Below are 14,585 nucleotides of genomic sequence, written 5' to 3' on the forward strand. Positions count from 1 at the left end.
TATAGTTGGTTTTTTCCAAAGATATGGTCCTCTCTACCACTGGCTTCCATGAGAACTGGCTCTGTCAAACTGGAAGGTATAGTCGAGAAAACCTAGGACTTGGATAGCTCCTACAAATAATTGCAGATGACTTTTTAAACACATCTTTCAAACGCAGGAAAATCAATTATTAAGTGGTTATTGAAATTTTTGGATGACTTCATGAGTTAACACAGCGTTAGAGCACTCAACAGGTATTTGTTGAATTAGTAAGTGCATGAATGAATGGATGGATGGATGGATGGGTGGAAACACGAATGAATGAATGAATGAATGATCACTTGCCCGAATCCTTCATGGGGAATTTGCTGGGTTCACAGATTACGAGTCCTGGGAACAAGTTACTGCCCAGGGAGCTGAATGGCTCTGACAGTTCAGCCATTTGATTCTAATGCATGTCCCCGCTCTGCGACCTTTTCTTCCACAGGACCTGCCCCTCGAGTTCTTGCCTCCACATACAAATAAGCTGACCTGGGCATCGCATGGAGGAGGTGCCGTCTAGCTCCGTGGCTCTCCAGAGGAACAGCCGCTGGCCTTTGTGCTCCGAAGGGCATGTGTATCACAACTCCTTTTCTATTTACTGTAATATGTAGTGGCAGAAGGTCACCGAAGCCAGCCTTCCCTTGGACTGCGGTAAATGTCAAATTTAATTTGGCCAAGAGGTCTCACTGAGGGCTTTGCACATTTCATACTCCAGACAGTCTGTGACATCGTGCCTCTGGTGAGCCCAGGATTCTGCTCTCAGATGGAAGGATAATTCATTTGAAGCTCTGAATTCAGAGCAAGTGATAGGAGTTGGTCCAATGTCTCCAGGAAGCTGGGCTTTATGTACGGCGAGTCTGAGGGAGACCGTCTTACTCTCTGTTTGAAGTCGACACTAGGTCAGGGCTCCCGTCTCCTTTGTTTCAAGACCAAATGAAAGTGTCTCAGTGTCTAACATCTCAGGAAGCAACGTGTGTGATGTGCAGTGCTTCACTGGGCCCCAAGAGGCTATTCCAGGGGCTGCTGGCCCTACTCAGGTCCTTTCTGAGTGCAGGCCATCTGCCAATATTGTTCTCCATTTGCGGCCATCGAGTTGATGCCAACCCATTGTGACCCTGTGGGACAGCGTAGTAGAAGTGTTGCCATGCGTTTCCAAGATTGTAACTCTTTACGAGAGTAGAAAGCTCCGTCCTTTGAACACGATCCCATCACTGCTTCTGATAGAGACTCCATTGCAGATGCAGGAAGCAGGAGGGCAGTAACGAGACACCAACGATTCTCTAGGGAGACGTCCCTGCCCAGGTCACTGCATTTTCATAGAACATCCCAAAATTCTAACAACCAAAGAAGCACCACGGAGTCAAGGCCTGGAGGCCCCGGGGTGGCAGCAGATATGCACTGAAGCTAGGAGCTTGGAAAGGGGAAGGAGTACATGAGGAGGACGAGGAAACATTTATGGGAAAACAGCATGAGACTGTTTAGGGAGCTACCTGGACCAGGAGGGCCAGAGCCTCAGGGAGAAATGGGAGACAAGGAACTATCAGCAAGGTGGAAACAGACCCTGGCGAGAGAGTTTCAACTCACGCTCGAGTTTGATAGCCCCACCTGAGTGCTTGACAGGGAACTACCTTCATAGCCCCCTACATTGCTCTTGCTCCTAGATTAGGGGAAGTGGACCACCAGGTCTTTCTTCCTACTCCTCCTTAGTCTAGAAGTTCCACTGAAACGGATTCAGCATCATAGCAACCCACAAACCTCCAATGACAGAAGGTGGGCTTCCAAGGAGCACGGGGTGAGTTGGCCTGCAATCCGACCCCTGGCTCCCCGGGGGAAGATGAACGTTCTGTCGGAGGACCACCACAGCATCGTCAATTTCAAAAATCCCTTCTTTCTCCCACCTGACAGTTCATCAATCATTGAATCTTGCTGAGTTCCCTCCTAAATCTGTGTTAAATTCATCCCCACTGCCACTGCCCCGATTCAGAACTCATTATCTCTAGCTTAGACAATCGCAATGATGCCCTAACTGGTCTCTCTGTCTGCATCTGAAGTCAATAAGGATTTGTAGGAAGGAAAGAACAATGAATGCTTAGCTTGAAGTGGTATCCTGCTGCCCTCGGAGGAAAGCCCAGCAAGCAGTGTGCCTAGCCTCCCCTCGAAACCCAGAGCCGCTGATCTCCCAGGCCAGAGACGCCCGAGGAAGGGGGGATTCCAGCTCAGCCCCCTGCATCTCAGGCATCTGGAGGGGGGAGGGGGGGCTCCGAAGAGCCATCACGCAAGGACACAGATCTGAGCACCAGCTTCCCATCGGAGTCTCATTTTTCTGCCTCCGCTTTTTTCTCTGGGCCTCCCTCAGAGGAGCTGCAGGATTGGTGCCCCAATGTGGAGACAGGAGGGGTCCTGCCTGTCATGGTGCCCAGGAGTGCAGCATGCCACCGTGTCGTCCACCAGAGAGCAACGCAGGCATTTCTCATCCAAGGGAGGGGTCCCGCCACCTCCCCTGCACCAGATCCGGTTGCATCTTGGGGGAAGTTGCTCTCCCGATGGAATTAACCTGTCTTCCTGCAAGGCGCGGCTGGCAGCCTGATGGAATGAGCCCTGTTAACATACCAGATGGAATTTTACTCTCGGTTTCTTTCCTTGGGAAAGCCTTCTCACCCTCCGGATCTCCGTCTCTCTCCTGCAACTTTCAAAATCAAATCACAAGCCTGCCCTTGGGCCCATCTGATCTTTCAACAGCTGATTCCATCAGCTCCTCCTAACCCTGAGGAGCTCAGGAAATGACTGGAACTCATGGTGGCGCGGGGTCGAGTTGCCTTATAATTCAGCTACCCGAGGAGCAAAATGGGCTAGTACTCATTTGGAGCCGGACGCTGCCTTTGATGGTGTTTCCAAAGTGAGGGAAAGCGAGAAGAAGAAGCTGCTTTCTAAGCATCACCGGTCCTTTATGTCCAGCTTTGCAAACGTGTTTGGAATTCGGAAGCCACGGTGTTTCTGCTGATCTGTAGCACCTTTCCAGGCCTGGGTCTCCACAGGCCTTCCTTGACGCCTGGTGATGTGATCAATGGGACCCGGTGACATTTCCTCAGGGTTTAGCTCACATTCAGCCCTAGAATTGTCTCCTGGTTCTCCGGACAAGCTGTGTGGGTGACGGTGTCTGTAGGAGGCAATGCTGAGGGAGGAGAGCTGCCCCACAGGCAGTAGTAGGGGGACCTGGTGGGGCCACACTGGGCAACCAACAGTGCCCCTTTGTGATTGGGGAGACGGACTGGCATTTTCTTGCAGTACCATCTCAAAGTCCACTGACAGGAAGCTGCCTCTCTCCTGTGAAGGCAGATGCTCTTCATATGCCCCACCTCCCAAACACCCCGAGCTCCTCTCCTCAGTTCTGGGCAGCCAGGGCCAGCTTCCCGGGGGTGATTCTGCACCTGCCCGAGGGACTGTGTGTAGCCCCGGGTCCCACTTGGGCGAATGCTCTGCTGTCGCCATCTGGACATCCTCTCGTTCTCGCTGACCTGTTTACATGCTCATCCTACACTTGGTCCTATGAATGATACGACTCGTCATACAGAAAGGAGGCCAAATTCTCCCCAAGAACTCACATAGTTCATTTGTGTATGTCTTTGATAAGCAATTGATTCAAAAAGAACAAAACGAGGACAATCTTACCACAGAGTTTCTGAAGGGATTTCTCCGAGTGGGTTTCTCTGTCACAGCCTTTGCCGATGTAATTGGTCTGCAGCTCTGTGGTGATCTGGATGGAGGACACAGGTCCATCACATGTCTCCAGATGGACGCTGGGAAACAAGGGCAGGCTCCCCGAACCAGGCTGATACTCAATCCTTTTGGTCCAGTCTGAACAAATAATAATAAAAAAGGAATATTTAAAAATAAAGCATGTGACACTAAAGTTATGAGAAAGAGAAGGGTAAAAAATAGACAAACAGAACTTCATAAAAATTTCAAAACTTTAGGAAAATGTCTTTAAGAACAATATATTTGATAAAGATCAATGGGCAGAATATATAAATAATTTCTGACCAATCAACAAACAATCCAAAGTAAAGATGGGCAAGTGACTTGGATAGACACTCTGCCAAAGAAGACGTACAAATAGCCAATAATCCCCTGAGCAGATATTCAATGCCATTAGTCGCCAAGGAAATGCGATCAAAACCATAAGAAGCCACTTCCCTTCCACTAGGTTGCTACCCGCTGGAAGCTCTCCCCCTGGCGGGCCCACGGTCAGCAGGACATCCGGAGTGGACACTGTGGCGCTTCCTGACTCAGGCAGAGTAGGAAGAAAGGCTTACAATGACCCAATGAAAGCGGATCTGTGGGTCACAGCAAACATTTTGCAGTGTAGCCCTGAGAGACGGGGCTCCCGGGTTGGAAGGCCCTTAGAGTGCATCTAGAGCAGAGCTGCTGTCCAAGATAGAGCTGACTGCAATGGGGCAGATGAGAGAAAGCCCGTGGGGCCCGCCTCGGGTGACGCCGGATGACTCGCAATGAGAAATAACACGGCACACAAGTCACCGCAAGGGACCCAAACAAAGATCACGATGCTGATGATGCAGGACCCGGAACTCATCTTTTCCGCTCTTCCTGGTCTTTTGATGCCTCACTGATGGAATTCTGAGTGTCGTGTCTCTGCGCCCTCCCCCCCCACCCCTGCAGCCCTGGGACTCAAATTGCCGGCAAGCTTTTGCCTGGTGCTGTGATTTTTATGAACACGTCTCTTGTCACAAAACAGAAGAGCGCGCAGTTCTAGGAGTGCGTGAGGCTACTGGGTGCAGGGTGCGGGGTCTTTCTCAAACATTTAGGACACTGACTCACTAAGCAGAGATGATGATCCTGTCACTGCTTTGTGTGCCAAATAAATTTAGAGAGAACAAAGTGCTGGAGAGGAACAGCATCACAATAAAAATGGAACTGCCCCAGAACAGAGCAATCAGCAAAAATAAACACAAAGAGTGAGCACACACATGAATTGATTGATACAATAACAGCAGCAATTGAAAATCAGACCCCATTCAAGGCAACCCTCGTGGGGAGGGATAGCACTGTCTCACTGGCAGCAGGGAGCTCTGCACAGCTCTGCCGGAGAGGAGCTGGGCCGCATGCCTGAGTCGGACACAAGGAGAGAAGATGAATTTGTAGCAGCAATAACCATGAGTTATGGACACTATTAGTTGATGAATCCCAAATGTTTGTCTCACAGAACACTGTTAGAAAGTAGACTTTTGCTGAAGTAAAAATGAAAATCTGTGGCATTCCTGTGCTCAGCTAGGAGAAGCCCAGAAAGCTCCCCTTTAGGGAGCAGTCTGGAGATGTGAGGGGACCTTCACAAGTGTAGCTCTCGGCATGGCCAGTGTCCGTTTCCTTGTAGAGAACTGGCCTTGACCAGAGAGAAAGTCGCTCCTCCCACTTTGGCTTCTGGGAAGTAATCTCAAGGTCCTTGGAACGCATGCCAGGTAAGATTGTCTGTGTTTGCCTGGGGGCTAGGGTCACAGTGGAGTCTACCAATGTGATTTAGGGTAGAAGCTGGTCATATATATGTATATGTATGTATACACACACTCATATGGATACACGCTATGTTAGGGTGGGGCCGGTCATGCCAGAAAGGCCAGCCATGTGAGTTAAGCTGCGGCCTGTAGATCACAGGGTCTCCATTGACACGATCAACTCAGTGGGAAGCCAATCAAGTCTACATAATGTAATCCCAGTAAAAACTCTGAACACTGAGGCTCGGGTGAGCTCTCCTGCTTGCTCACATGGATCCTGGGAAAGTAACACATCCTACTCCATCGAGCGAGAACAAGGGATGCTCTGCATTTGGGGTTGCTCCTGGATCAGCCCCGACATATTTCCCTTGGCTGGTTTTAATCTGCATCTTTGCGCTATGACTGTTTTTTGGGGGTAGAGTTCTATGAATCCTTTAGTAAAGTGATGGGTTAAAGGGTGGTTTCACGAAGCCCCAGACTTTGACTTGGTCCACACAGAGAGGGACCTCATGGGGGCCAGCACCTCTCTCGCTGTTGGGCTAACTTGCAATTGGCCCGAACGGCTCATGGCAGGACCTTGGGGAGCACTGGGCTGAGGACGTGGCCAGAGACAGTGATTCGCTGAGCAACTCTCGCTGAGGGTTTGTGTGCGCCGGCTCTGCCTGGATAGCCAGCCAGGAAAGGCACAGGGAGGCGCAGGGCTGCCAATCAACATGGGCTGCAACCCCGAGAGAAGAGGTGCCACCAGGGACATGTCAAAGATGGAGGGGCTCTGCTGGAGGGAGGACCTCCTCGTTGCGCTATTTTGGCATTTAACCATGATGAGAAGCTCCACTCCAGATGGTTTTACAAGGGAAAGCAAACAAATTCAGAAATCAGAAGAAGACACCTCGGTGGAGGCCCAGCCTTAGTAAGCACCACTCTCCAGGCATCGTGGCTTGAAGGGCAGGGACCTTCAGACCAGGTGGGCAGACATCAGGGCCTAAGGAGCTGTGGGCGCATCATGCCACCATGCACTTTGTCTGTGGCCTCCTGAGCCTTGCTTTGGCCGGTTTATGAGGAGCGGGGGAAATGGCAACTGTGATGTCAAAGGGAGCGATGAAACTTTCTGAGTGCAGTGTCCCTGAAGGAACGGGAAGCGCCTCCACGGCTTCCCTTGCTTGAGCTGGGTCCGGGCACGAGAGAGCTAAAGGTTAATCATCAAAGTCAATCTTTGCCATCGGAAATGTCCACTCAGCTTCATGCCCTGGAAAGTAGGGCAGCATGGTGCTGAAAAGTGCCATGTCTGATTTTGGTGCAAATTTTAAAAATAAATCAATCAACAAGCAAACTCAAACTCACTGACATTGAGCTGATTTCAACTTGGTGCATGTGGGTTAAGGTTTGAGCCCTAACATGAACTCTATAAAGTTAGGCAAGGAAGTCACTTTCACCCCCACCGTGGGAGTCTCCTCTTACTTAAATGAGCACCCAGGATTGGGGAGGGATTAAATGCCAAGTCTGTTTAGCACAGACTACAAGGTAAGTGCGTAATGGACGTTTTTGTTGTTCATTTAGCTCTTGATTCAGTAGTATTTATCGCAGGAGCCTTACTAAGGGCCAGGACTCCTAGGTGAGCAAACAGCTAATGTGCAATTTGGCCAACAGTCAGAGGTTTACGTCCACCCAGAGATGTGTCCAAAGAAATTCACTTCGAGATGTCCAGCCGCTGAAAGCGAGGTGGTTGGTCCTCTCTGACGCACATGGAGGGGTCGTGTGTGGAGGCTGACCCGACAGCTACTGCTTCTGGGCTGGTATTTCCACGAGGTGCCAAGCACATTGGTCTCTGCTCTCCCAGGGGCCCGCCGAGTGGGTGCTGCCACCTGAATTGCACAGAGGAGGAAAGCATGCCCGAGAGTCAGTGACCTTTTCAAGGGCACACAGCCCTTTGTGTGACAAAAGCCCTGAGGCGCTGGGGGTTTGCCGGAAGAGGACCACCATCTCTCCCACAGATCCATTTCTGCTGCTCTGCTTTCACTGATGGCCACAAGATCACCCTTCATGTTGGCAGAGGATTCGTGAGTGACTTACTGTGAGCAATTGGTGGGTGCTGGGTTGCTTTGATGGAGCTTAGATGGTACTGTGACCTTGGCATTGGGCTGCTCATCCACAGGAATACAACGAGGCTGTCTGTTCCCTAAGGATTTACCCTTAGAAGACCTAGTATAGCAGCGGTTTTCAACCTGTGGATTTGAACGACCCTTTCACAGGGGTAGCCCGATTCATAACAGTAGCAACATGACAGTTAAGAAGTAGCAATGAAAATAATTTTATGGTTGGGGTCACCACAACATGAGGAACTGTATTAAAGGGTCGTGACCTTAGGCAGGTTGAGAACCATTGTATCCTAGAGTTTCTATGAGTTCCAATCAACTCCATGGCAGTAGGCTGGGATTGCTTTGAGACCAAAGATGGAGAAATCTGGCCTTGAGTGCCAGGTGGCCCTTGAAAAGTAGCTGTCAGCAATGCATCATCTATGATCAGTTGCCTTTTCACCAATTCTTTTTTGGTTTTGTTTTTATTTTAAAAAATCATGTTATTGGGGACTAGTACAACTCTTATCACAATCCATCCATCCATCCATTGTGTCAAGCGCATTTGTACTTTTGTTGCCATCATCATTTTCAAAACCTTTCTACTTGAGCCCTTGGTATAAGCCCCCTCCCCAGTTGGAGTTGGTTCTGACATACGGTAACCCATGTAGATAAGCATAATGGGCTCAGATGGGGGGGGGTTCCCATGTGCTCCAGGGGTTTTTCGAAGGCTGAGTCTTCTGAAGTAGATGGCCAGGTCTTTCTTCCACGGTGCTGCTGAGTGGGCTTGCATGACCAGCCTTGCCGTTAGTATGCCAACTTTCGAATAAACCTGTCTCTGACATCAGTGGATGGCTGCAGACAGCCTCTCAGTGATCCCCTTGTCTTAGTTTCCTTAGGGTGCCTTCAGTGAAACGTTCTAATCCAACAGCAGTTTCCAAGGAGAACTGCTGAGCCAGTTAAATTCAAGGCAAAGAAGTCAGCTCAGAAAGTTAAAATGACTGCTTTGAGAATTCCAAAGGGCTGATCTTGATCATTTCTTTGAAACTCACGGATGATCGTGCGGGCTTATTATGAAGCGGTTTTCTGTTTTTCATTGAAAACTCATTGTGGGAACAAGGCTAGGAAAGTGGCGCTCAGGAATTGTTCTCCCATCCTCCCAATGCACCTGCACGCTCTTTGAAATTTACCCTGCGGCGCTGATCTTCTCCCTTCAGGCTTCCTGTTGTTCCCCACACTCCTAGGACATTTCACAGGAGCACAGTTTGTGTCCCTTGAGGATGCCCAAACTGCATCTTTCTATGGTAAAAATCAAAGAGCACAGAATATTTCAGGGAGGGGTTAGAGAGACAAAAATACTGCCCTCAGAAGTGTGTACACCTGGATGGTACATTTGTCAAGAAACAATAGCTTCACCTTTTAAAACACTTTTATTTCATAAAGATTTCTATGATTTTGTAGCAAAATATTTTGGGTTTCTAATGTATTGAGACCATTACAACTTCTCATGGGTTTGTCATGAGGCTTAAAAGAGACAAGACATACCAAAGGCACAGCAAAGACTTCCCCGTTGAAGCCTCATGATAGCAGTGTTCTACTGCTCCATTTACTAACTCTAAATGGCTCAACAACAAAATCCTTTCCATTTATCAACAGCCTATTGTTATGAGGTGTCCTCAGATAGCTTCCTGCTTATAGCTGCCTGATGTGCAACAAAAATTGCTGCCTAGACCTGCACCATCCTGACAATTGTTCCCGTGTTGCAGCCACTGTGTCGATCCAGCTTGTGGAGACTAATTTAGTAATCGTGTCTCGATCTGTTTCCCTTCAGCGAAGAAGAAGGCAGCAGATTCTGTTTTAATATTCAAGCCTACATTACACCATAAGTATTCCAGAAAATGCTAACATTGGATACTGCTGGGATGTAGGCTCATTCTCTGTGGATTAAGGATTTAGAAACATGATGATTTTATTATAACTCCCGTTAAATTTGGGGAACATATGGTTTCTTATCAGGAGAATATTAATCACTTGGGACTTTCAAAGTAGATGCCTGGAGGTGGGAGAAAAGCTAATCCTAGACGTCTGGAAAGCACAGGCTTTGGGGTCCCTGGGAACCCAAGAAATGCAGGGCAATTGTTCCAATTTTCTAGCCAGCCATGTGATGCCAGAAGACAGAGGCACAGCAAAGACCCCTTCTTTTAACTGCATGCTCGGGAGCCTCCAGCTCCTGGATGGCAGCTCATGCAGTGATTTCCCCCAAAGCGGTGCTGTCCCAGCCACTGGAAGCTGGGACAGCAGTGGTACCTTCATGTCGATTTATGTGTTAAGTGCTACTGTGTACCGGACCGGGGTGGGGGGGGGGACTTGACATGGAGGTAGAGGGGGATATGCACGGCCATTTACTCAAAGAAGCTCTCAGTCCAGGGCACTGTCAGCTAAACCCAGCCTTAAGGTACACAGAGTGACTAAGAACAGGCCCCCGGACCAGATCCCTGATCCAGTCTGTTCCAACTGTTATCAACGCTACAGTAACCCTATAGGACAGAGCAGGACAGCTCCCTGGGGTTCTAAATGCTCACGGGAACAGGCAGCCTCAACTTTCTCCCTTGGAGTGGCCGATGGGTTTGAACTGCGGACCTTGTAGTTAACAGGCCAGCATGTAATCTACTATGCCACCAGGAATAGAGAGGATGGTGAAGTTGATGTCCTGGTGGTGCAGTGGGTTGTGCCTGGAGTTGCTAGCTTCAGGACAAGCAGTTCGAACCCGCTGCTTAGGAAAGAAAGGCTGGTGGTGCACCTGCCAGTCACTCGCAGGAGACAGATGTGACCATTTGCCTCTGTGCGCATGACCACACCCACTACTGTTAAGTAAACTCTGAGTCATAGTCACTCTATCAGGACCTGGTGGGATGCAGTAGATCGGTTCTGTAGGGTTTTTGAGGCTGTAAACCTTTTCTTTCCTTCTTTTTTAAAGGATTGTAGCAATATAATGGATGCCTGTAGTTATAATGACATTTCTTTATGCTTACACAGGAGTTGACTACTCACAAAAAATGTAAAACAAAAGAACATGTAATTCTGAAGGGATACAAATTGATAATATTTTAAAGAGAGCAGGATGTGCTAACATGTCCCTGATTATTAAAATAAACATGTTATTGAGGGCTCTTACCGTTCTGATAACAATTCATACACCCATTGTGTCCAGCACATTTATACATGTTGCATCATCCTTTTAAAAACATTTTCTTTCTACTTGAGCCCTTGGTATCAACTCATTTTTTCCCTCCCACCCTCCCTCATGACCCCTTGATAATTTATAAATTATTATTATTTTCATATCCTACACTGACACATGTTTCTGTTGTTCATCCACCTTGGAGGTGAGGGTGGGGGGGAATTATATGTTGATCATTGTGATCGGTTCCTACTTTCTCCCCCCATCTCCCCCCTACCCTCAGGGTATCACTACTCCCATTATTATTCTGGGGTGGGTGGTTATCTGTCCTGGATTCTGTGTGTCCAGAGCTCTTATCTGTACCAGTGTACATGTTCTGGTCTAGCCAGATTTGTAAGGTAGAATTGGGGTCATGATAGTAGAGGGGAGGAAACATTAAAGAACTAGAGGAATGTTGTAGGTTTGATCGGTGCTATACTGCACCCTGACTGGCTCATCCCTTTCTGGGGGCCCTTCTGTGAGGGGATGTCCAATGGTCTATAGATGAGCTTTGGATCTGCCACCTACCCCCACACTCGCCCCCACCTTCCCCGCCCTTTGTTTGCATTGATATAATTGTTTGTTCTGGGTCTTCTGATGCCTGATATCTGATCCCAGTGTGCTTCTTCCATGTGGATTTTGTTGCTTTCCAGCTAGATGGCTGCTTGTTTATCTTCAAGTCTTTAAGACCCACACGCTGTATCTTGTAATAGCTGGCACCATCAGCTTTCTTCACCACATTTGCTTATGCACTCATTTGGTCTTCAACGATCTTGTTGGGAAGATGAGCATCATAGAATGCCAGGTTATTAAAACAAGGAACAAAGTGTTCTTCTGTTGAGGGAGTACTTGAGTAAAGGCCCAATGTTTGCTGCCTAAATATTTAACATCTAATACATGTACATAGTTCTATGCCTCCATCACTGTACTTAAATATCTGTACATATGTACATGCCTGTATGTAGACCTCTATAAATGTCCTTTGCCTCCTTGTTTGTTCCTCTATTTTCTTTTACTTTTCTCTTGTCCCACTATCATGCTCAGCTTTCATTTCATTCAGTTTTCCTTAATTCCACTCGGCTACATTGCACTTGATCAAGCTCCGTCAGGCATCCCACACTCTCCTTGCCATCGGTTTTAGATCATTTGTTGTTCCCTTGACCCTGGGTTTGTTGTCTCCCCTCAACCTTTAACGGCCCCTATCTCCCCCTCTCGCATGTCCCCCAAAACAGTCAGTCCCATTGTTTTCTCCTCAGGATTATTTATCCTGCCTATCTTATATAGATAGACATGAAAACATGAAACAAAAACAAAACAACAACTAAGAAAATTCTATAAATTGGTCTAGATCTGTCTGTTACCCTTTATGAATGGTTTCTGATCAAGTCTGATGAGGTACCACGCCCTTACCCCAAAGTCTATTTTGGGGATTCCTCGGGGACTTCATTGCTTTACTCCCCTTGCTGCTCTGTTGAACACCCTTCATGTTTTGCCCAGGTGTGGTGGGATCAGATTGGGCACAATTTCCACACTGTGTCTTCAGTGTTGTCCCCTGGAGCGCTATGTGTCATTGAGGAGACTGTGTGTCTGGTGGTGGGGCTGGCCCGATGGTCTTCTCTGTGCATTGCCTGCTCTGAGCAGGAATATCGTCCTCAGGGCTTGGTGGGCCAGGATGCATTCCACTCTCTCTTTCTCTCTCCTTCCCTCTTAGTTTGCTCCTGTGTGTTCTGAGCAGACCCGCTCCTCTCCCTAAGCTATCTTCTGTAGTGCATACTTCTGGGGAGAGGGTCCATGTAGCACGGATGGGGGCTGGCCCCTCAGACCTCTCTATTGGTTCACTGTTTCATGACAGTATGTTGCTTTCAAGTCTTGGCATCCCAGGCTCATCTTTCTTCTTTTGAGCAGCTGGCAGGTTTGAACCATTAACGTTGTGGTCAGCAGTCCAACACATAATGCACAGGACTAACCAAGCTCACAGTTCTGGAAGCTACAAGAAGCTGTTCTGATCTGTTCTACAAGGTTGCTATGAGTTGGGAGTGGCATTCTCCTTTCCTCACGTGTCTCTTCAATACCAAAGTCTGATTTTGCAGAGACAAAAGTAAAGTCAGATAGTAGCTTACAGAGATTAGGACTAAGAGCTTCAAATCCTGAGCCTTGCTCTTAAGAACGACTCTGCTGTGGATAGGTTACTTAACCTCTGTGTGCCTCAGTGTTGCCACTGTATAGCTGTGCTCGCTCTGGACTCTGCCATCCCGGCACCATGGAACATCCATGGCCATCTTCCCTTGTTCTCCTGGGAGGGGAGGGAAAGGCTGTGCATGGCTCTCCCACTGCCTGGCAGTGTGGGAAGTACTGCTGAGGCAGGGGATTATGGAAAGTGGCTTTTCTAACCAAAGTCTCGACTCCCACCAAATGACCTATTCCTGCATGGGTGTGGTAAGAAGGTGAGGCAGATACTAATGCGTTCACTTGTGAGTAATTACAAACAGATTCTCCAAAGGGCCATCCTGCTGTGTCTATCACGGTCCCTCTAATGAGCAGAAAGAGGGTTCTCATTACCAGGGAGAACCTGCAGAGAAGCACATCCTCTGGACCCAAGATGCTGTGAACCTCCTGGATCCAGAAGACAGCTACACCACTGGAGCAGCATCAGCACAGCCAGGAGCCAGAGCATGAAACAAAGTGGAGGACTTGCCAACCCAGAGAGCAAGGGAAGCTGAGTACTTTGGTGCAGGAGGCTGCCTTGCTGAGTGGGGGTACCTTGGGGCTCTTAGTTGGGGTAGTTGGGCTTGCTGACCCAAGGAAGTAGAGCTGAATGCCTTTGAGCTGAGGCTTCCTGGAATGGGGTACCACTGAACACTTAATTTGGGGAGGTGTGTTTGCTGACTCACAGGATTGAGCTGAATACCTTCAGGCTGAGGCTTACAGTGGAGTATGCCCCTTTGGGGCATTTGTTAGCAGACCTGAAAGAACTTTGTAACATGTCCTGATAAACAACCCAACCCTGAGCATTTCTCATTGGAATTACAATCTGTTAACTTTCTTAATAAATCCTTTAGTCATGAATTTTGTCTGTGTTTTGTCTGTGAGGGCATTGCAGTGGATATTAGAACCTAGAGAATGAAAGTAGACAACATCAAGACTGCACAAGAACTATTCACAGAAGTAAGGGATTTGGGAAGAAGCCAAGTCACTTGCTGAAGGTCCCATGACCAGTTGGAGTTGAGCCAAGACACATGCTAGGTTCACTTAACTCCAAAGTCAAATTGCAAAAGGGGTTTCTTGCCTTTCTTAATTTTTTAAAAGAATATTTTATCAACTGTTGTAATGGGTCTACAACTGTGTGATGGGAGGGTGAGTCATGAGAAAGAGGCAGGAGGTGGGCTTCCCAGTCCTGGCTCCTAGACCAGCGTCATGCTCACAAGGGCCCCACACTTGGTTTAATCATTGGCTGTGGCTGTCTTGAAAATCTTTTTTTTTCTCCCTCCAACCTCATGCTCCTCAAATGTTTTCAATGCTTGGGATTTTTGAAAATGCAGATTTAGATGCAGTAGGTCTAAAGTGAGGTCCAAAGGGTCTTCGTTAGGTCATGCCTTGTTCGAGTGTCCACTGTGGTCCAGCAGACACAGCAGCAGCTGGGAGTGGGCTCGCAGACCCAGCTCCAGCCAATGAAATCACATTTCCACTTTCCCAAGTTCCCTGTGCGACTGCGCTGCTTTCTTTTAACCTTTTCTTGCGAATTAGTGGGGTTGACATCTCAGATCA

General features: G+C 48.3%; 1 protein-coding gene across 1 annotated transcript in view; it reads right to left on the reverse strand.

Moving 5' to 3' along the window:
* Positions 1-14,585, reverse strand: part of CLSTN2 (calsyntenin 2) — a 444,486-nt gene that overhangs the window by 129,536 nt on the left and 300,365 nt on the right. The window contains exon 6 of the mRNA XM_075547855.1: positions 3,691-3,876. Within this exon, the coding sequence (XP_075403970.1) occupies positions 3,691-3,876 (186 nt within the window). The remainder of the gene's footprint in view (positions 1-3,690; positions 3,877-14,585) is intronic.

The sequence above is a fragment of the Tenrec ecaudatus genome, chromosome 4, assembly GCF_050624435.1.
Source record: "Tenrec ecaudatus isolate mTenEca1 chromosome 4, mTenEca1.hap1, whole genome shotgun sequence".
In the NCBI taxonomy this organism is placed as follows: Eukaryota; Metazoa; Chordata; class Mammalia; order Afrosoricida; family Tenrecidae; genus Tenrec; species Tenrec ecaudatus.